Source organism: Pongo pygmaeus, chromosome 10 (genome assembly GCF_028885625.2).
Source record: "Pongo pygmaeus isolate AG05252 chromosome 10, NHGRI_mPonPyg2-v2.0_pri, whole genome shotgun sequence".
In the NCBI taxonomy this organism is placed as follows: domain Eukaryota; kingdom Metazoa; phylum Chordata; class Mammalia; order Primates; family Hominidae; genus Pongo; species Pongo pygmaeus.
Genome location: NC_072383.2, coordinates 67,228,730 through 67,251,423, shown reverse-complemented (window position 1 = coordinate 67,251,423; position 22,694 = coordinate 67,228,730). Strand labels below are relative to the sequence as shown.

The 22,694-nt window shown below is 41.6% G+C and overlaps 2 protein-coding genes across 3 annotated transcripts in view; both read right to left on the bottom strand.

Annotated features, from left to right (window-relative positions):
* The window catches only part of YEATS4 (YEATS domain containing 4), a 29,755-nt gene extending 27,391 nt beyond the window's left edge, over positions 1–2,364 (bottom strand). The window contains exon 1 of one of the 2 annotated variants that reach the window (XM_054443230.2): positions 2,031–2,364. In XM_054443230.2, the coding sequence (XP_054299205.1) occupies positions 2,031–2,081 (51 nt within the window). In that variant the 5' untranslated portion in view covers positions 2,082–2,364. The remainder of the gene's footprint in view (positions 1–2,030) is intronic. The other variant, XM_054443231.2, reaches the window with a different exon arrangement.
* A 5,453-nt stretch (positions 2,365–7,817) lies between these two features.
* On the bottom strand, positions 7,818–13,656 carry LYZ (lysozyme). Its single transcript, XM_054443435.1, has 4 exons — positions 13,487–13,656; positions 11,769–11,933; positions 9,767–9,845; positions 7,818–8,915 (listed from the first exon to the last, which is right to left on the bottom strand). Exons 1-4 carry the CDS (start codon positions 13,620–13,622, stop codon positions 8,849–8,851), a joined length of 447 nt encoding a protein of 148 aa, XP_054299410.1. The 5' UTR covers positions 13,623–13,656; the 3' UTR covers positions 7,818–8,848.
* Between the last annotated feature and the right edge of the window lie 9,038 nt (positions 13,657–22,694).

The window sequence follows — 22,694 nt, the reverse complement described above, 5'->3', positions numbered from 1 at the left end:
CACTTGGATGACTGAAGCTTGGTAAATAGCAGCTGATGACATGTTTGCTACATTTGTCCTTAGTTTAACATACATATTTCTTATATCTGATAAGTGCAAAGGCAGTGAGTATTGACAGATTATGTTGGAAAGATAAAAAATTTCAATTGAAGTGAAAATATTGAATGTTGCACATGAATCTGAAACCAATGGCTCAGTTACAGAAATGTATCTGAAGAACAATGAGCACGATTTACCACATGTGAAAAGTGCTGAGCGAATGTAACCAACAACAATAAAAATGAAGAAAAGCGGCCAGGCACGGTGGCTCACGCCTGTAATCCCAGCACTTTGGGAGGCCGAGGCGGGCAGATCACCTGAGGTCGGGAGTTCGAGACCAGCCTGACCAACACGGAGAAGCCCCCGTCTCTACTAAAAATACAAAATTAGTCGGGCATGGTGGCGCGTGCCTGTAATTCCAGCTATTCAGGAGGCTGAGGCAGGAGAATCGCTTGAATCCAGGAGGTGGAGGTTGCGGTGAGCCGAGATGGCGCTATTGCACTCCAGCCTGGGCAACAAGAGCAAAACTCCGTCTCAAAACAAACAAAAACAAAAACAAAAACAAAAACAAAAAAAACCACACACACAGATAAGTATTTTTAAAATCTACTAATTATTATTATTTTTTTTAAAGAAACAGAGTCTTGCTCTGTCGCCCAGGCTAGAGTGCAGTGGCGCGATCTCAGCTCACTTCAACTTCTGCCTCGCAGGTTCAAGCGACTCTCCTGCCTCAGCCTCCCGAGTAGCTGGGATTACAGGCGCCCACCACTACACCTGGCTAATTTTTGTATCTTTAGTACAGACGGGGTTTCACCCATCTTGACCAGGCTGGTCTCAAACTCCTGACCTCAGGTGATCCACCCATCTCGGCCTCCTAAAGTGCTGGGATTACAGGCGTGAGCCACCGCGCCCAGCCGTGGTTGATTCTTTTTAAAGAAAAATTTCCTTTCCTTTATAAATAAAAATCAGAAGGGGTACAAATAGTTGTTTTATCAGGAGCCAGTGGGTCCTGCCTTAAAAATTAACGTGCAAGGCCGGGAAAGGTGGCTCACGCCTGTAATCCCAGCACTTTGGAAGGCCGAGGAAGGTGGATCACCTGAGGTCAGAAGTTCAAGACCAGGCTGGTCAACATGGTGAAACCCCGTCTCTACTAAATATACAAAAATTAGCCGGGCGCGGTGGCGGGCACCTGTAATCCCAGCTACTAGAGGGGCTGAGGCAGGAGAATCGCTTGAACCCAAGAGGCGGAGGTTGCAGTGAGCCGAGATCGTGCCATTGCGCTCCAGCCTGGGCAACAAGAGAGACACTTCGTCACAAAAAAAAAAAAAAAAAAAAAAAAAAAAAAAATTAACGTGCCAGGGGATGTGTGAGGGAAATAAATATCACAATGTCAAACATTACGCTGGGCTCTATGGTAATTTCATCAAAAACAAAAGAAGTTGACATTTACTGAATGTTCCCCATGTGCCAGGCACAGTGTTATGCTCTTGCTTTGCGGCTTTGTGAACACCATGAACTCCGGCAAATTTTCTTAGCTTTCGTATGCCTCGGTGCCTCAGTTACCGCACTTGGAAATACTGCGGGTAAGCGCTCAGCAACTGTTTGCTACAGTTATTGTTATCTTCACACCAGGAGGGTGGCGTCACCGCTTCACCAATAACCTAGATTGGCAGCGAATGTACACCAAGCTGAGCTTTCCCAGCCCTCGGAGTCGCCCGTTTCCCTGGCAGCCACGTCCGGGTTTCCCCAAGCCACCATTGATCTGTTTGTTTTTTGACGGGGATGGGAGTTGGCAGTGACGCGAGGAAGTTGGGGCCCAATGAACGCCGGTTTTTCGCTCATTGGCTCTGACTCGCTCTCCGCCCTGAAACCACGGTTCAAACCCGAGGAGAGAAGGCGCGAAAGGAAACCCAGTGGGCCCTCCCCGCGCCGCGCAGGGAGGAGCCGGGGCGGGAGAGCCACCCCGGAAGAGGGGCGGTCCGGGCACTGACCTTTACTCTCCCGCCGGAGTCAGGCCCAAATTCGGCCATTCTCTTGAACATATTGTCCCACGGAAGAAGCCGCCGCCGCCAGGGAAAGAGACCGGGGCTGGCGGGGTCGCCGCTCCCCTCAGAGGCCGCGCTTCTCTCGCGCGGGCCCAGGCGGAGGGTTTCTGGCCGAGGGAGGGCGAGTTACTAGGGCTCGCGGCGCTGAGTAACCGTCAACTCCTCAGGCCGACTGCGCTCCTGAAGGCCATTCAGGCCCGCGCAGGTGGAGAGCGCCGCGGAAGGAGGGGCGACGGCGGCACCAGGCGCAGGCGCAACGGGCTAGCGTATGCGCACGCAGTGTACACTGCGCACGCGCCTGGCGGCCGCAGTCACATCACAGGACCAGTCCAGGAGTTCCAAACAAAAAAAAAAAAAATGAAGGGAAGGAAATAATCAATAAATGACTTCAGAAAGTTGTCCAGATGTTAAGGAGATGAGTTTCCACACTGAAAGATCCTACTAAGCACCCAACACAAATATTAAAGCATCCACGTCAAGGCATATCATTGTGAATTTTCTGAACATCGAGGAAAAAGAGATCCCACACCCTTCCAGGTTATACAGACTGTAGAATCAGAGTGGCTTCAGATTGCTCAGTTAGAATCTAGGAAACCATACGGTACTGTCTTCAAAACTCTGAGGGAAAATTACTTCCGATTTAGTCTTCAATACTCATCCAACTACCAATCTAGTGTGTGAATAGTTTCAGACGTGCTAAATCACTACACACAAAAAATAGTACCTATCTTACTTTTCTCAGTACCTCCAGGAAGATCCTGTAGATCTGATCCACCAAAATGAGGGAATAATCCAAGGAGGAAATTATGAAATACAGGAAATACAATAAATAACAAACACAGAAAATAGTAAGATCCCAAGATGATACTGAAAGAGCTCCGGGAACAATAGCTGTGTACGGGCATAGACGGCAATGCATCCAGATTAGATTCGGTCAGAAATCTTTGGGAGACACTGCTTCAAAAGGATGGAATTGACAAAATTCCAGCTGGCGTTGAATCCTCAAGAGGAGATTTGACCAAGAGTTTGGAGTTTAACTCATGACAGGTACACAGAAAACTAAGCGGCTGTAAGAATTATGCAGCTATTAATTCTAGGGAAAGCAAAATCTTGTGCAAGAAAGGAAAGTAATTGTATTTATGGTTACATAAATACTGAGTATTGGCCGGGCGCGGTGGCTCACACCTGTAATGCCAGCACTTTGCGAGGCCGAGGTGGGCGGATCACGAGGTCAGGAGATCGAGACCATCCTGGCTAACACGGTGAAACCCCGTCTCTACTAAAAACACAAAAAAATTAGCCGGGCGTGGTGGCGGGCGCCTGTAGTCCCAGCTACTTGGGAAGCTGAGGCAGGAGAATGGCGTGAACCCGGGAGGCGGAGCTTGCAGTGAGCCGAGATCGCACCACTGCACTCCAGCCTGGGTGACAGAGTGAGACTCCGTCTCAAAAACAAACAAACAAACAACAACAAAAAAAACTGAGTATTGATCCCCCCTCCCCCTCAAAAAAAGAATTATATTTGGAAGGATGGGCTTTGGAGAAGGGTACTATGCTTGATGGGGATGGAGGAGGAGGAAATAGAGCTTAATCTTTAACTTCCATAGTAGGAAGTCAGTATCTTAAAATGGAAAAATCAAGAAGAAGCAATGTAAGTGCAATATTGAAAAGCATGGAGGTAAATATTTTAAAAAAATAAGCTAAAAGAGTAGAAAATACTGCTGATTGTAATTTTTAGTAATTCCATTTAACAACTCTTAAGAAAATATTTTTTAAAAGACTTCACTAAATAGAAGTGCAAGGGATGTGCTCAGGGCTTAGTTATATTAGTGCCACATGAAGAGCTCAATTGCCATGTGGATGTCACTGCATTTCAACCAAGATAGGAACCGAGTTTCTTTGAAAATGATCAAACGTTGATATTGATTTTTATTCTGTTGCCAGAATAAGAGTAGAAATTTGGTTTGGGGGCGTAATTATATTTAAAACAATTGGTATGACTAAGAAATATTTATCAAAAACTAAAACAAAATCTCCAACAAACATTGCTTTCTCTCTTCAGTCTACTTTGTCTAATCTCTGGCAGTTTCCTCAATCAGCCTGTGTTGTTGGGTTATCCTGGCACTTCTTGGACATGTCCTATCTCTGTTTCTCAGCTGTCACTCTTCAACTCTCTCTCCCCTACCTTGACTCATCCTTAGTACACCTCAGGGTATCTCGATATGCATAAACTCATTTTTTTTTAGTTTAATCACATCAGAATGGTCCAAGAATTTGAAGCCTAAGGTTGCACCTATGTAGTGGCCCTCTGCTGCCCTCCCATGGCTAGTCTATGTGCTGCATTTACATAGCCAAGACATGGCTTGGAACCCCGCAAGCTGTTGTACTGGAATCATGTGGCCTTGAAGAGTTAATTAAAAAAAAAAAAAAAAAAAAGGCTGGGCGCGGTGGCTCACGCCTGTAATCCCAGCACTTTGGGAGGCCGAGGCGGGCGGATCACGAGGTCAGGAGATCGACCTCCTGACATGGTGAAACCCCCTCTCTACTAAAAATACAAAAATGAGCCAGGCGTGGTGGCGCGTGCCTGTAGTCCCAACTACTCGGGAGGCTGAGGCAGGAGAATCGCTTGAACCCGGGAGGCGGACGTTGCAGTGAGCCGAGATCGCGCCACTGCACTCCAGCCTGGGTGACAGAGCGAGACTCCGTCTCAAAAACAAAAAGCTTAGAATGTTCATCTTGGAGGGAACATACTAAATAATTAGCGAGAGATTTATTCGATCAACTGATATTGATTGAGCATGTACCATGTTCTAGTCACTCTTCTAGGTGTTTAGAATACAGAAGTGGAATGAGTGAAAAATTTCTATTCTTCCTATCAGGACGGTGGTTCAGCATATTATAAAATCAGAGATGTATCATGGTAAGGAGGGTGTCCAGGTGTTGGGGAAGGAAGCAACCCACTGAGGGATGTCAGAGCCTGAGTGGAGAGCACTCAATGTTGGGCAGAGTTCAGGAATTGGTTACATACAGGCAAACCCATCAAATATGTAAATGTACTAAGGATACATTTTAAGGATAATGAGTATAATGGATGCTAAGTTTCTTACTCTCAGAGAAGAGAGTTAAAACATGCGAAAGAAGAAAACTAGAGTGAATCCTGTGGTGTGAGATTAGAATTGGAAATATTGGTGTGGATTCATGATTTTCAATATAAATAGATAGATATAGAGATAAATATAGTGTAAATACATATATCTTCCAGCTCTGTTCACTGATAGGGCCTGGGAACAGGGATACCCTAGTGCCCAGATCCTGTTTTTTAATACTATTATGCACTTTGAGGAATCAGGGCTCCTTGGAGAAATGCCTATTCCATTTTTGGAAGCAAGGAAGGAACAAGGTGAGCCTTAGAATATCTTTGCCAGAAAACAAGAAAGTGCTTGAAGAATGATGGAAATATGTCGAAATGGCACAGAAGACAACTTGCAGGGGCTCACTGGCCAAATCGAGGACAGTGTGAACATCAAAATAAATAATAGTAATGGACTATAACTCCTTATGATTTGAATAAAATAGAAGCCATGGGTCCATACTGATATAATAAATAAATGCATGACCAGGCACGGTGGTTCACACCTGTAATCCAGCACTTGGGAGGCCAAGGCAGGCAGATTGCTTGAGCTCAGGAGTTCCAGACAAGCCTGGGCAACATGGCAAAACCCCATCTCTACTAAAATTACAAAAATTAGCCAGGCATGGTGACGCGTGCCAGTAGTCCCAGCTACTCAGGAGGCTGAGGCGGGAGGATTGCTTGAGCCTGGGAGGCAGAGGTTGCAGTGAGCCGAGATCGCGCCACTGCACTCCAGCCTAGGCAACAGAGTGAAATCCTGCCTCTAAATAAATAAACAAACAAACTGAAAATTTGATGAGCAGTAGTCTCAAGGCACCTCCTCCCCAAATACTTTACAGTGAAGATGGCTTGCAGGCCTCACCTTAATCAAGTGATCAAGTGAACATCATCAATAATGGGGCAAATCAAAACTGCAAAAACTGAATGCCACCTCAAAGGATGCAGTGAGAACATCACTTCTGTGTTATTCCTACCAAAGATGCATAACTTAATGGAATCGAGAGAACACCAGAAAAACCTTCGGAACTTTCTATAACATAACCAGTCTGTGGTCTTCAAAAGTGGCAAGGTCATAAAAGTCCAGAAAGAAACAACTGAGGAAATAATCCAGATTCAAAGAGACTTAAAAAACATGACAACCAAATACAACATGATTCTGAATTAGATGCTTTTGTTATGAAGGTCTTATTGGGACAATCGATGAAATTGAGTGGAATCTGATGACTAGGTGGTAGTAGTGTATCAGTGTTAATTTCCTAATTTGGATAATTGTTTTGAGGTTTTATGTAGAAAAATGTCATTATAGGAATTACACACTGATATAATCAGGGCCATTGGGTATCATGTTGGCTATTTACTCTCAAAACAGTTCCGAAAAATAAAAGATCTTTGTACAGTACTTTTACATTTTTTGAAAGATTGAGATTATTTCAATGTTTTTTTAAAAAATGGAAAAACCTCTGTCATTTCGGAAGTTATATTTTGGTGAGAAGAGACAAATAAGTAAAATATGTAGTATATAAAATTATTATAGACTTGAGCCCTGAGGCACTCTCACATTTAGAAATTAAATAGCAGAGAAAGAGTGAGCAAGAAGGACTGAGAAAGAACAGTCAGTGAGGTAGGATGTAAATAAGGAAAAGCCAAGGGATTAAAAAACTGCTAAAAGTATGAAGCGGTTCACTTTGTCAAATGCTGCTGAGATGAACAAGATGATCACTGGAATTAGCACTGAAGAGTCATGGGAGAAATCCTGGAGGAGCAGTTTCAGCTGGGTGAGGATGGAAGCCGGATTAGAGAGGGTTGAAAAGACAATGGGAGGTGAGGTCATGGAATTGGTAAGTACAGACATCCTTCCCCAGAAGTCTTGCTGTAAAGGGAGCAGAGAATGGAGTTGCAGTTGGAGGATTATGTAGGGTCAGTGGAGTATTTGTTGTAAGATGGAAGGTTACTAGGGCAGACTGTAGAATGATGGAGGTGATCCAGCTAAAAGGGACAAACTAGGGATGCAGGAAACAGCCTAACTTGGAGTAGTGAGAGGGATGGGAGGGAAACTGCATGTGGAGTCAGTGCTGTTGGCAGGAGCAGAGGCTCTTCATCCTGATAATAGGAGGGAAGGAAGGAAGGATGGGCCTATGGGAAGGTATGACTGCTGCTTTGGGATGTGGAGGGGAAAGCTTGCTATGAAGTTGCTTTTGTTTTATAAGTGTAATATGAGGCCAGGTTATCTGCTGAGAGCAGAGGAGGGTGGAGGATAAGGGGGCAGAGGAGGAGGCTGAATGTGTGTCTTGAGGCTTTGAAGAGAGAAGAGGAAAAGTAAAATAGTAACAGTCATTTTGGAGACTAGGGACATAAAAATGGAAGGATTGTAGAGAAGTAACTAAAATGGTCAGGCAGACTTGAGGGCTCATTTGAGATTTATGGTTATGAATTTAAAGTGAGACCTGTCAGCATGCTTATGGATTTTTCTCCAGCAATATCTGACTATTTAAGTGAGGTAAGTGAGGATATAAGAGATATTAAGAGCACCAAATCATATTTTTTCAAATATCTGTATTCTTTTCTTCAGAGACACTATAGGAGTCTAAATAAAAACAGACAAGGTATGTGTTGCAAAGTCTTTAATTAGAATGTTTGTATTTTTTACATCATGCATAACTTCACATTTGTGATTAATTAGTAATTATTTCAATACTTATAAGCTCATCTGCCTCAGATTCAATCATAATACATGAATTAAATTAATCAAATTAAGGAACAGCAATTTAGAAAGAAACACACTTTAAGAAATCAAAATTCTCAACTCAGGCAGTCTGTTTCTATCATTTGGTATTCTACTCCTTTAAAAATTTCATATTGCCCAACAAAAAGTGGTTATTTTTACTGTTTTTGGAGATGACTGAACAGATGGAGGCATCAGATGCCTTCATCAGCTGGTATTTTGCCTAAGATCAATTTAAGATAACCTTTTCTTATATTTTTTACTTAATATTGGGCATAATTGTATCATTCAAGATTAAGTCTGGGTTATTTCTTTGATAAGAACTGAATGTGGCCAGGTGCGGTGGCTCACGCCTGTAATCCCAGCACTTTGGGAGGCCGAGGTGGGTGGATCACAAGGTCAGGAGATCGAGACCATCCTGGCTAACACGGTGAAACCCCATCTCTACTAAAAGTACAAAAAATTAGCCGGGCGTGGTGGCGGGCGCCCGTAATCCCAACTACTCGGGAGGCTGAGGCAGGAAAATGGCATGAACCTGGGAGGTGGAGATTGCAGTGAGCCAAGATTGCGCCATTGCACTCCAGCCTGGGCGACAGAGCGAGACTCCGTCTCAAAAAAAAAAAAAAAAAAAAAAAGAACTGAATGTACTGGAGATGTATTTGATAACCAAGGTTTTAGATAAATTTTCACCAGTATTAGTTCTATTTGCAAACTGAAAAATGTTGTAGGCTTAATATAAAATAACCACATTAGTGAACATTATGTCTCTTAGAAGAAAGGCCATATTTTGCTCCTGCTTCTGTAAAAATATTATTTGTTTGAAGGGGAAATAATGGTAGTGTGACCTTTCACTTAATTACTACTCCCTTAATGTGAGAAAGAGACAAAATGAGCTGAAGAAGGAAAATTCTGGAGTTATACTCCACAACCTTGAACATACTGACGGACATCTCTGTTTTGACAACGATTTCTCCATGCCACCCTGTAGAAAAAGATGAAGCAAATGGTGAAAGGTTAAAACATATCTTCATTGTAATATACATACTTCACACTCCTTGGGGAAACAAAATATTTTATCAATAGATAAAATAGTAAGATAGACCCAGCTATTGCTATTTATTAAATGAAGATATGTATACAAAATACTTCACTCCTACCCGAATTTCTCAGTAGAGCATAGAATGCTGAACATAAAGATTGAGTAATGTGCGTTGTACAGCAGCAACTGCAAAGTGAATTCCACATTATTTATTTATTTATTTATCTGAGACAGAGTCTCACTCTGTTGCCCAGGCTGAAGTGCAGTGGTGCAGTCCTCTGCAACCTCCACCTCCCGGGTTCAAGCAAGTCTCCTGCCTCAGCCTCCCGAGCTGGGATTACAGGCACCTGCCACCACACCCAGCTAATTTTTTGTATTTTTAGTAGAGATGGGGTTTTGCCATGCTAGGCAGGCTGGTCTCGAACTCCTGACCTCAGGTGATCCATCTGCCTCAGTCTCCCAAAGTGCTGGGATTACAGGCGTGTGCCACCGTGCCCGGCCCACATTTACTTATTCTAAAAGGAATTTCAAAATATGACAAGGAACTGATAGAGTGTGAAGCATCTTAAAACTCTAGAAATCCCCTAAAATAAATTGAGGAGTAAAAGAGTAAGATTCTGGATCAGTTAAAGTAGATTGTTTCTTCAAGGATGTAGGTAATACATCATTTAGCATAAGCCAAAAGCTGCAATTTTTAGGTGTCATTAGCATACTTTGGTCTTTAAAAGTCTGCTCTCGTTGTATGTATCAACAGTAGAGTAAAATAGTTTTCCCTTTTAACACTTAAAACATACCATGCTCTAATGCCTTGTGGATCACGGACAACCCTCTTTGCACAAGCTACAGCATCAGCGATGTTATCTTGCAGCAAAGCTGAAAGACAGGTGGTAAGGAATAAAAACTTGAATAGATATTTTATTTTAAATTTAGGTTTAGCCAGCTTTTTTCTGTTAGGCTGTGGAAAGAATGCTAAGATATTATTTTCTATGAGTCCATATATGTGTGATTGTTGGGGAAAACTGTCTTCATTCTCTCCCATTCAGCATGAAATGAAGCATTTTTTTCTTCATTTACCAAAGTCATTGGAAGCGCTGGAAGTATTAATGAAATGATTAAAGGTCTTCTTTGTACTAGACACTGTAAAAAAACACCTAGTGATATTTTACTCAGCAGTTCTATTATTAAAAATTTATCCAAAAGAAATAAGAAATGCACCCAAAGATGTATACACAAAGCTATTCATAGCAATTTATGAGGGAAAAATGGAAACAACCTAAGTGCTCAATAGTAACAGTTGGATCAGTAAATTATAGAATATTCATATATTAAAATTCTAGTCATTCTTTTAAAATGATGATACAGATTTGTATTTTTTTCTCATCTGGAAAATGGAGCAAAAGATCATTAAAAACCGATTTGTATTTGCTGACATGCAAATAATTTTGTGTGATAAGAAGCAAATTGTAAAGCAGTGTGTATAATAGAATTTAATTTTTGCAAAAGCCCACATTATTTACATGTTTGTATGTGAGTATATATGTGTATGATATGATTTAACATTCATACACATGACTGATATACATTCTGGAAGAATATATACCAGAATTTACCCATGGTTATAAACCTCTGGGTAGTAAGATTATGGGTGTTATTTTTCTTATTTGTATTTTCTAATTTTTACTTAATGACCAAAGATTATTATATAATATAAATTTTTTAATTAACTGGATTTTAAAAATAAGATTAATGTTCTCTATTGGGAATTTTAATATTTAACAATTTAATAATATCAACTTTGCAAGATTTCTGCAATATTTTTGACACTGAAGATTCCACATGGTATTTCTATTTTTATGAGTTCAATAAAATATTTGTTTCACCCCAAATAAATAAATCCTTAAGTTAATTTGTTATTTACAATAATAATTCTACAGGAACTGTATTTTTTGAAGATGTAAACTAAAGAATTTAGAAATGGAATATCATCATGTTCCTAATTCACTTAAAAGTCTCTCAGCAGTAGCCAGGTACAGTGGCTCACGCCTGATTTCCAGCACTTAAGGAGGCTGAGGTGGGAAGATTGCTTGAGCTCAGGAGTTCAAGACCAGCCTGGGCAACACAGAATTTGCCTGTACTAAAAATTTCAAAAATGAGCCAGGCATGGTGGTGCACACCTGTAGTCCCAGCTACTTGGGAGGCTGTCGTGGGATGATCACTTGAGGCTGCAGTGAGCTGTGATGGTGCCACTGCACTACAGCCTGGGGGATAGTGAGACCCTGTCTCAAAACAAAACAAAACAAAACAAAACAAAAAACTCTCAGCAAAAAAAAAAGACATAGAAGAAGAAACTATGGCAAAATGTTAACAATTTTTAAAGTGCGTAATGGGCATATGGTTGTTTATTATACTAATGTCTCTAATTTTCTATACATTTAGAACATTTCATAAAAAAAAAGTAAAACAATTGAAAAAGGACAATACAACTAAAGTATCCCTAAACCTCCCCAAAGTAAGCAGGAGCAATGGCATTGTTCTGGACAAAGCATCAGTAAGGCCATTGACAGTAAATTAATAGGTCATTCCAGAAACTTCTGTATATTAAAAAACATCAACCTTTTATGATACCACTTCTTTAATTTCTTACTCAGGGAATTATGAGGAAAATAATAATGACTTTCTGAAAGTTGAGATGTAGTTTTTCTAGGTCCCTCATGAACCTTTCAAGGCTTTTTCATTTGTATTGAATCTCAATTCTTGTAAGTATAACCAGATTGGTCAAATATTAGCTTGTCTTACCACTGCAGGATAAATGACAGGCATTAACTGCTCCTGGGGTTTTGCCATCATTACACCAGTAGCGGCTATTGATCTGAAATATCCCATAATCAGTGCTTCTGTCTCCAGGATTGTAGTTTGTAGCTCGTGTGTTATAACCACTCTCCCATTTGGCCAAACACATCCCTGAAAAGAACTTATTTTTAGTAATAAACAGCAACACTAAGTGACTTATACTCTATAGCAAAATCAGTTCTACTTAGCTACTTCTATTTTACTGATTTGTTTTATAAGTATAAAGATTTACTTATAAAATATCTTAGCACTTTAGTGTTAAGATAAGGGACTTGTAAGAGAATCCTTTTGTAATGCAAATCATCTTGTAACACTAATGAACAATATAACATACTTTTAAAAATATTAAAATACATGTTTCTTCCATTGCTTTTACCCTTCCCGTGCTCCCATCCCTCAGGCAACATTCAGCCAAGAACAGAATAATCAACAGAGCTGTTGAGTAGATTTTGTAAATTCATAGCAGATACATAGGCTGATGGAAAAATGCTTTTTTTAATCAGAAAATCATAAGGATTTTCTGGCAGAGAGAAATTTTCTTATAAAATCTAAAGGTGAATTTGGATATCAAGTTAGAATCTTGAAAACAAGACTATTCTGTGATTTCATCCCTTCACTCATTCATTCAAAAATAGCTATTGAGGGGAAATGTCTGAATTAAATCTGAAAACTACAGAGATTATTACATTGACAACTATGTACTAAACTGTAAAATAACTTTTCCTCATGGCACATCTTGAATTGTGTGGGAGAAAATGAAAGATAGTTAATCAAGTAGAGTAGATAAAAATAATAAAACATTTCATGCTGAGTTTCTGGGATCCTAAACAAAGAGTGACTGAAGGTAACTAGGTTCCTACTGCCCTTGTGTAGGGAATTCAATATATTCTTTAAAAACGTCACTGTTAAAAATCCCACGTTGGCTGGGTGCAGTGGTTCACACCTGTATTCCTACCACTTTGGGAGGCTGAGGTGGGCGGATCATTTGAGGCGAGGAGTTCAAGACCAGCCTGGCCAACATGGTGAAACCCCATCTCTACTGAAAATACAAAAAATTAGCTGGGTGCTGTGGTATACACCTGTAGTCACAGCTACTCAGAAGGCTGAAGCACGAGAATCACTTGAGCCCAGAAGGCAGAGGTTGCAGTGAGCTGAGATCATGCCACTGCACTCCAGCCTGGGCCACAGAGTGAGACTGTCTTAAAAAAAAAAAAAAAAAAAAAAAATCCCACGTCACGGCAGGGGACTTGAAGACAAGAAAAATACTGCATCACTCTAGGCTCTCAGAGCCCAAGTTCGAAATGGGAAATAACTGGAGTTACATACCAAGGACTTGAGAGAGCTCTGTCAGGTCCTCAAATATATCTTTCAGTCAGCTTACATGTGCCATTTAATCTCAGGCACCCAGCAAACTTCCTAGCACTAGAACAGTACAACAGGTCCTGTTTTACTTAGAATGGAATTTTCCCCTGCCATGCCCTTATTCCTTTATCAGGTATCTCTGGTTATAAAGAACCAAACTGATGTTTTTAGCCATTGTAAGTATACAAACCCACAAAGAAATAAAACATCTATTCACTCAAAGCCCCTTCTTCTTCTTCCTTCTCTCCTAGTGTCTGTTCCATATGTAGCTAATTCTCTGGAAGTATGGAGAGTAGACTTACAGTTTGCTAGGCTGATTCCCCTGTAGCCATCCATTCCCAATCTTTTCAGAGTTCTGGCCAACTCACACCTTTCAAAGACCTTGCTCTGGACTGTAACAGAAAGGAGGACAAGCCCCAGAATAATGAGAGCCTTCATGTTGACTGCTAGGTCAGAGTGCTAGGCTGACCAGGGTGAGCTGGCCCCAGTATTTAACATCTTTTAACTTCCTTCTTCCCCTTGTGGTTTGGGGGCTCCACCCTTTCAGCTGTGTGGAAAACAGAAACTGTCTATTGATCTACTGACTCTAAAGAGATTTTTTAATGCTTGAAGAGAGATACATTGATTTCCTAAGAATTAGTCTACAGGAAAATAATGAAATGGAATTGTTTAAAGTACTGGCTCTGGAAGAATTGGGGCGTAGCACTGTTTCCAAGACAGGAACTTTCTTCTGTTTGATTATGAATTTGAGCAATTATAAAGAAAAAATGACTATTTTGTACAGCTTAAAATGAGCTGTGATTTTTGAGTAACATTCAATTTTGTGAAATTGTTTTGTATGCATTCACTTTTTTATATTTCTTTTTTACTTAAAATTATTTTACATATCTTTTCCACAAAATGGACATGACACATGTGCCTGTTGTCTTAATGGGTGTATAGTGTGACACCACGTTGCTCAGCTAGTTTCTTACTCTAGACTCTTTTGTTACTATTGCAAATTTTTTATTATTATAAATCAGTGTTTTACTATTATAAATAAGGTTCATGTGAACAACTTTACCAACTACCTTTTTTTTTTTTTTTTTTTTTTGAGATAAAGTCTTACTCTGTCGCCAGGCTGGAGTGCAGTGGTGCAATCCCAGCTCATTGCAACCTCTGCCTCCCGGGTTCAAGCAATTCTCCTGCCTCAGCCTCCCAGGTAGCTGGGACTACAGGCACGTGCCACCATGCCCAGCTAATTTTTGTATTTTTAGTAGAGACAGGGTTTCACCATGTTGGCCAGGATGGTCTGGATCTCTTGACCTCGTGATCCGCCCGCCTTGGCCTTCCAAAGTGCTGGGATTACAGGTGTGAGCCACCACATCTGGCCTACTTTACCAACTACTTTTCACAACACTTTGCCTCCCATTTCCATATTAGAACACAAGGGGTCATTAGAAAGCAACAGCATTTTTAAAATAAAACCTACCCAAACATATATCCAACTAAATGCTACCTTTGAAAATAGCAATCTCAGGAGGCTGTGCACAGCTTTTAAAACAATGCTACCAGAACTCAAAAAGAACTGCACCTCTGTATCTGCTTATGAGGACAGATTCTGAGCCACACAAAGTGCCATCACTTTGTAGTTACCCTTATTTTTCATCAATGGCCTCTAAAGATTACCAGATTTGGTTTTAAATGACAGTTCAAGGACCCTGTTCAAAAATCAAGAAAAATCTCATTTTTCAGGCTAGGCCTAATTTTGATTCTTCAATAATAAATAGGGCCAGGTGCGGTGGCTCATGCCTGTAATCCCAGCACTTTGGGAGGCCGAGGCGGGTGGATCACCTGAGGTCAGGCGTTCAAGACCAGCCTGGCCAACGTGGTGAAACTCCATCTCTACTAAAAATACAAAATTAGCTGGGGGTGGTGGTGCTCCTATAATTCCAGCTACTTGGGAGGCTGAGGCAGGAGAATTACTTGAACCTGGGAGGTGGAGGTTGTGGTGAGCTGAGATCACGCCACTGCACTCCAGCCTGGGCAACAGAGTGAGACTCTGTCTCAAAAAAAAAAAAAAAAAAAAGAAAGAAAGAAAAAAAAATGGCCGGCTGCAGTGGCTCATGCCTGTAATCCCAGCACTTTGAAAGGCCGAGGCGGGCGGATCACCTGAGGTCAGGAGTTTGAGACCAGCCTGGCCAGCATGGTGAAACCCCCTCTCTACTAAAAATAGAAAAATTAGTTGGGCATGGTGGTGGGTGCCTATAATCCCAGCTACCTGGGACGCTGAGGCAGGAGAATCGCTTGAACCCAGGAGACAGAGGTTGCGGTGAGCCGAGATTGTGCCATTGCACTCCAGCCTGGGCAAGAGAGTGAGACTCTGTCTCAAATAATAATAATAATAATAATAATAATAAATAGTGAGACAGATTTTCAGGACCCAAAGAGACAGAAACCAATTAAAAGAGTTAGTGTTGGCTGGGCGCAGTGGCTCATGCCTGTATTTCCAGCACTATGGGAGGCTGAGGCAGGAGGATTGCTTGAGACCAGGAGTTGGAGACCAGCCTGGGCAACACGGCAAAACCCTACCTTTACTAAAAATAAAAATAAAAATAAAAAAATGTGCTTGTAGTCCCAGCTACTCGGGAGGTTGAGGGTCAGAGGATCACTTGAATCCAGGAGGTTGAGGCTGCAGTTAGCTGAGATCGTGCCACTGCACTCCAGCCTGGGCAACTAGAGTGAGACTGTGTCTCAAAAATAAAAAAAAAAAAAAGAAAGAAGAAAAAAAAGAGTTAGTCTTTGGTCCCCTTTATGCCATTCCCAACTCAATACTAAAGAACAGCCAGTTATTACATATGCTGGTTTCAGCCTTATGCTGATAAGATTAATTTTTGTTTTCAAATGTTTAAATAGTTATGACTTTATACTTTCTTGGAAGTGGAACAAGCAAATATTTGCTTGCCAACCTGAACCAAAGTGATAGCATGTTATCATGTGACTACTGCAAAGGGAAGAAGTGTTTTTGATCCCCTTAATTATCTCCCCTGGGGAAGAAGTTAAGGACAGTTATAACATCCATTTATAATCCTGTCATTCCATTTGAGGTAGGTTTAATGAGCAATCTATTTAAAAATAAAATAACAAGTAAGCATGATTTGAGGGCAGAGATAATTTTTCTTCCTCAGAAATTTTGTATGTACTGCGTGTTCTTTTTGATGCAATGTATGCATTTTATCTTTTTAGGAAAGTTGCTTACAGACCCTAGATTACTTTGTTGTATTACAATGGGCAATAGTCATGATTTACTCAACTTATTTGTTTCTCAAGATAGAGAAAAATAATTATTTATGGTGAGTGTTGGGGGCTTCAGGCCTAGGAAAGGGAATTTGACCAAGGGTTTCTCACACTTTTGACTATTCCCCAAAACTAAAACCATCCTGAAAAGATGAAGATTTGCCATAATTTAAGATATTCTAAAGAATGTGCTATAGCCCTCTGTTTTGTTTTGTTTTTAGATAGGGTGTTGGGTCAGTTTTGTTTTGTTTTGTTTTTTTGGAGACAGGGTCTTTCTCTGTTGCCCAGGCTACAGTGCAGGGGCACAATCTTGGCTCACTGCAGCATGAACTCCTGGGCTCAAGCAATCCTCCTGCCTCAGCCTTCCAAGTAGCTGGGACCACAGGCGAGTAGCTGGGACCACAGGTGTGTGCCACCACACCTGGCCAACTTTTTAAATTTTTAGTAGAAACACAGTCTTGCTGTGTTGCCCAGGCTGGTCTTGAACTCTTGGACTTAAGCAATCCTCCTGCCTCAGCCTCCCAAAATGCTTGGATTACAAGCAGGAGCCACTGCACGCAGCTCTGTTAGGCCATTCTTGTGTTGCTATAAAGAAATACCTGACACTGGAAAATTTATAAGAAAAGAGATTTAATTGGCTCATGGTTCTGCAGGCTGTTCAGGAAGCATGGCATCAGCATCTGCTTCTGGAGAGGCCTCAGGGAGCTTACAATTATGGAGGAAGGTGAAGGAGGAACAGGTATTTCACGTGGTGGAGCAGGAGCAAGAGAGTTGCCAGGGGTTGGGGGGGTGCCACACTTTACAACAACCAGATCTCGTGAGAACTCACTCACTATCACCAGGATAGCACCAAGCCACGATGGATCTGCGCCCATGACCCAAACACCTCCCACCAGGCCCCACCTCCAACACTGGGGATTATAATTCAACAGGAGATTTGGATGGGCACAAATAACCAAACTATATCACAGGGTCTCACTCTGTTGCCCAGACTGGAGTGAAGCAGTGCAATCTGTTTTTTCAGCTTTGATTTCTCAGGCTCAGGTGATCCTCCCACCTACAGGCATGTACCACCACACACAGCTAATTTTTCATTTTTTGTAGAGACAGAGTCTCGCTATGTTGCCAAGGCTGGTCTTGAATTCCTGGGCTCAAGCAATCCTCCTGTCTTGGCCTCCCAAAGTGCTGGGATTACAAGCATAAGCCACTAGGCCTTCTGTTGAAAGTGGTGGGTTGGGCACACAGGTTTCTCTCCGTTCACTTTCCAAATTCCATTAAAGTATCAACAAAAGGAGTTTGAAAAGGTATAAACCAATAAGGGCAAAGGAAAGGCAGAAGAGATGATAATAGATGAGAAATGTCAATAAAAGTCTATAATACAGAGCGGTTGAGTAGTAATTAACTTAGGATAATGGAGAAAGCTGACACCTGAGTGCCTGGAAAAAGGGAAATCAATACAAAGCAAACTAGTTTGTGCCCTAGATCCTGGGAAAAAACTCAGTAATTCTGAAGGCAGGACTGCACGGCAGTGCTATAAACAGGAAGACAGGTTGGAAATCTGTATACGGAACAGTTAAGCCCCAGATTTTCTCCCCCAGACCAGGAAACCAGGTTGGTGTCTTTTCCCAACCCTAGAAGAAGGATGAGAAGATCACTCTTTGGAGAGGATGAACCAGAGACTCTGGACTTAGGACTCAAGGCATGACTAAAGACAGGGGATAATGCCATAATGAAAATAGGGGCATTAAATACAAATCTGCATTCTGAGCAGTAAGCCAGTCACCCAGCTCTCAACCTGCCTGAACTGAGCTCCTTAATGTCTGGCTGCCAAAACCACCTCCCAGGCAGGAGCCAATAGGATCCTCTCTGGAGTAAATGTCTGAACCAGGAGAAAAGACCTATAGATATTAATATTTGGGGCCCACAGTGAAATGGCCAGTCTTGATCAATTGCCTGTGGTGAGACGTACGCTGGCTTACAGATTTTCTGCTCAGCTCCTTGGTGCTTTGTGTTACTCTTACACAATCAGTGGAGGATACTTGATGAAAGACACTATTGTGAAAGACAGAGTGACATTAATATCAAAAGAAACATTTCAAGAAGAAGAACTCAAAGGAAACTGAGGCAAAACAAAATAAGACATAAGCTATAACGAATATCTCAGGGAGATAAGAGAAAATAAGAGAAAGAAAGGGAGGGAGAAAGAGAAGAGTGTGTTTTAGGCCTTGAAGTTTCGGAACTCTAAGAGAGAAGTTCCAAAAATATTTTAATCGATAGTGGAATTACTAAAGTAAGGGTGATTATTTTGAAGGCTTCCTCATTCATCTGCATATATGAACTCTGTCATATTTGTTGAGGCAGTCATGTTCCTTTATAATCATCTTTCTTCTGCAGCTCATCTGTACCCTGATCTGTGTTCTCTTAAATTTCAATGGTAATAAGTGAAATATTTTCACAGAGCTTCATGAGCAGCATTCAGATAACATATAAGCCATGTAAAAAGTAACTAGAAAGAATATCTCAGTACAGTGTTCTTTTGGTAGGGTCACTTTTATTACATCGTTTAAAAAAAAAAAGATTTAAAACTCTTGCAAGAATAGCATTTATGTTTCCTGGAAGAAACACAAGTTGCCGTGCTTCCAGAATGCTACCTCCTATCAAGGCTGTTGTTTGGGAAACAAATTCCACTGAGAGAGGATAGGCTGGGGAGGGACTTTCTGAGGCCATTGGGTATTAACGAGGCAAATTTGCTCATATCTAGGGTGATAGTGGTAGCAGATTCCAAGACTGGTAGCACTCTGCATCTCACTCCCACATGGGGTCCAGGGCAATGGCAAGAGGTCTCTTGGATGGCATGTAGTTGCTGGAGAAATTGAACACAAATTGCCCTGCCTTGGGCATCAGCAAAGCTTGGAAAAGGAGCCTCCTGCCTTTGAATGACCACGTCAGCTTGGGCAATAACCACTGTCTGAATAGCTCAGGCATGACCACGACAGGCTGAAGCTCTAAGGTCTTCCCCAGGTTTTCTGAACTTCATAGTTTTTTGAGACTCCTGGAAACTCCTGGACAGGAGATCAGCTTGAAAAGTTTAACAAAAACTAACATTGCCTCACCACACGGGGGAAGAGGTGCTTAGAGACATATTTTGTTAGATTTGGGAAGAAAGCAAAGTGATGTTTCTTACGTCCATTTATAGTATATCAGATCTATACTAACCACACTATTTGATATAGACTTGCTTGCTCTGATTAGAATGTGATTGGAAAGCAGAAAATGAGATGATTCCTGGGGGCTCTAGGGATTAAACTATTTTCCTGAAACTAGCTCGTTGGTGTCATGATTTAGGTCACCGTTAGCTCCAGAGGTAACCCTAGGTCGTTTTTTTTTTCTTTCTTTTTTTCTTTTTTTTTAGAGACAGATTCTCACTCTGTCACCCAGGCTGGAGTGCAGTGGCACAACATAACTCACTACATCCGTGAACTCCTGGGCTCAAGCCACCCTCCTGCCTCAGCCTCCGGAGTAGCTGAGACTACAGGCACGTACCACACACCTGGCTAATTATTTTAATTTTTGTATAGACAGGGTCTCACTTTGTTGCTCAGGCTGGTCTCGAACTCCTGGGCTCAAGTGAGCTTCCCACCTTGGCCTCCCAAAGTGCTGAGCTTGTAGGTGTGAACCACTATGCCCGGCCAGTGTTTGGATTTTCAATAGCTCACACTAGTGAGACAGACCTCTCTTGTCTTTATAATCTTGTTTCACTATAATTTATGTCACTACTATATATTTTTTGTTCCTGCAATCTTGTTTTTGCTATTAGTATTCAGTAATTAAAATATTACCTGTGTCAGTATCTGAGAAAAATGAATTAAAAAAACTTCAGAATGTCACTGATGCAGGTAAATCTAAATTGTATTAATGGAGAGAAGCATTGGCATGGCTTTTGTCAGGGTGTGCAAATAACCACTTGGTAGTGAAGCAGTGCTGCTTCCTCCAAGTTATTGAGGACATTGGGATACTGTGGTTAGGACAGCAGCATTTCACTCATGACTCAGCTGAGGCTGCCCTGTGGGATTTGGCTTAGGGGTGCAGAGGACTTAGTCTCATTTCTGTTGTGGCAGCATGGCTGCTAGCCGAATATGCAGGGAGTGAGAGAGTTGGGGTGTAGGGAGCAATACCTTCTGACTCTCTGGGGGAAACTAGATGCTGAAAGGTTAAAGTGAAGTAATTACTCTCTCAACTAGTGGAGCTGCTGTGTACCAGTCTCGTGAAACAGGACGAGCACCCCTACCAGCTGCCCCCTGCAAGTCCAGGAGCCTGGCCACGGGTCAGAATGGCTTCCTGTAGGAGCAGTCCCTATGAGGAGGAGGAGTAGGGCTTGACCCCAATCCAAAGGTGGCATTTCGTTGGCTCCTGAAGCACATGGGTTGCTAGGAAATGGTAACTAATTTAGGCTTGGCTAATTCAGATTAGTGTGTTTTTTCCCAAGGATTAGTGATCACAGCATGTTTTTTTTTGTCTTCTTTCTTCCCGTTGTGACTGGCGTGCAATCTGTTCTTTTAGCACTCAATATCCCTGTAATTTGAGGTCCTGCTCATTGCAAAATAGATCAAACAAGCTAGATAATTTCCTTCCCAGGTTTTCTGACACCATCCAAACTCCAGAAATCATCGAACTTTGATTTATGCTATGGTCTTGCTGCTGCTGCATTTTGGGTCAGATAACTGGTTAATTCTGAAAGGAAATAATACTATTCACCATATATCCGAGGACTGGGTAATAGGGAATTATTTCTACTATATTGCCAATACTGTGCTACAATAGTCTCTAGCAAAAGCCACATGTTACTGTATTTAAAATCTGTCACTTGATCACTTGGCCTAATAAGTAGCACTAGCCTAGTAAGGGTATTGCTAGGCTCTGCCATGCATTTTACCTCCACCCACAGAGGAGAATTCACCATTTCTGGTATTTGCTGTGCATTTACTGTGTTCTTTGCCTTCTCTCTTGCTATTTCTTCAATCTCCTATGCCCTTCCCCACCTACTCTGCCTATGGAAAGCCTCTTAATTCTGCAAAGTCTTCAAGAAGTACAAGCCAGCCAGGGGACTGGAGGAATTGAAGTTAGGTGGGCAGTGTTCTAAATAGAGAAAGTCATATAAGCAAAGGCAGAGAGCAAGGAGAGTAGGCCATATCTGAAAGAATCACTGAAAATAGTTTTTAAAAAGTAACAACATTTCTGTTAAAGGGATATTTAGAGTTAAGGCTCTTTCAGAGTTATGTTTAAAGTTCAAAAACACTTTTGTAAAGGCATCCTGGCTTTTATGCTCTTAAATTGCTTTTAATATGCTTCTTACAGTTGTTGCCTTTGCCGTGTGCCATACTCTCATGCACTTATTGGGAAATAATTTGTTTGACAATGTTTATCTAGCAGCTACTATCTGCTAGGCAGCACCGTGCAAGGAACTCAGGTTCTGGTAGGAACTAGGCAGGTAACATCCTTGCCCTAATAGAGTTTATAGAATAGTAAGTCATGCTGATTGAAAACAATTTTAAGTGTGGTGAGTACTTCAGAATAGAAGCAATGTATTTATAGAAGAAATTAACAAAAGTGATAAACCTGTCTAGGAGGTTCTAATTGAGACCTGAATGATGAGTTGTAGTTAGCCAAATGAGAAAGGTAGGGAAATTGTGGAGAGAGAGTGGGGCTGAAACAGCATGTTCTAAAACCCAGAGGCAAGAAGCAAGAGGCAAGAACAGGTTGATGAAGACCCTGAAAGAAGTGCTAGAATGTCTGGTAAAGACATTTAGACTTGGCTGGGTGTGGTGGCTCACGCCTGTAATCCCAGCACTCTGGGAGGCCGAGGCGGGCAGATCATGAGGTCAGGAGATGGAGACCATCCTGGCTAATACGATGAAACTCTGTCTTTACTAAAAAATACAAAAAATTAGCCAGGCATGGTGGCGGGCACCTGTAGTCCCAGCTACTTGGGAGGCTGAGGCAGGAGAATGGCGTGAACCCGGGAGGCGGACCTTGCAGTGAGCAGAGATCACACCACTGCACTCCAGCCTGGGCCACAGAGCGAGACTCCATCTCAAAAATAAAATAAAATAAAGTAAAATAAAATAAAAAGACATTTGGACTTTAAGTCTGTAAGTGCTAGAATGTCTGGTGAAAGACATTTGCCACTGGATAAAGTGGCAAAGAGAAATGAGATTGAGGTCAGGGTGGCAGGGG

Coding starts and splice junctions, on each gene's coding strand:
- LYZ (XM_054443435.1), bottom strand. CDS start 13,622: ATGAAGGCTCTCATTATTCTGGGGCTTGTCCTCCTTTCTGTTACAGTC. Junction 11,934..13,486: donor GGGAATCAGCCTAGCAAACT/GTAAGTCTACTC, acceptor AGTTCTTTTCAG/GGATGTGTTTGGCCAAATGG. Junction 8,916..9,766: donor CCACAAGGCATTAGAGCATG/GTATGTTTTAAG, acceptor CTTTTTCTACAG/GGTGGCATGGAGAAATCGTT.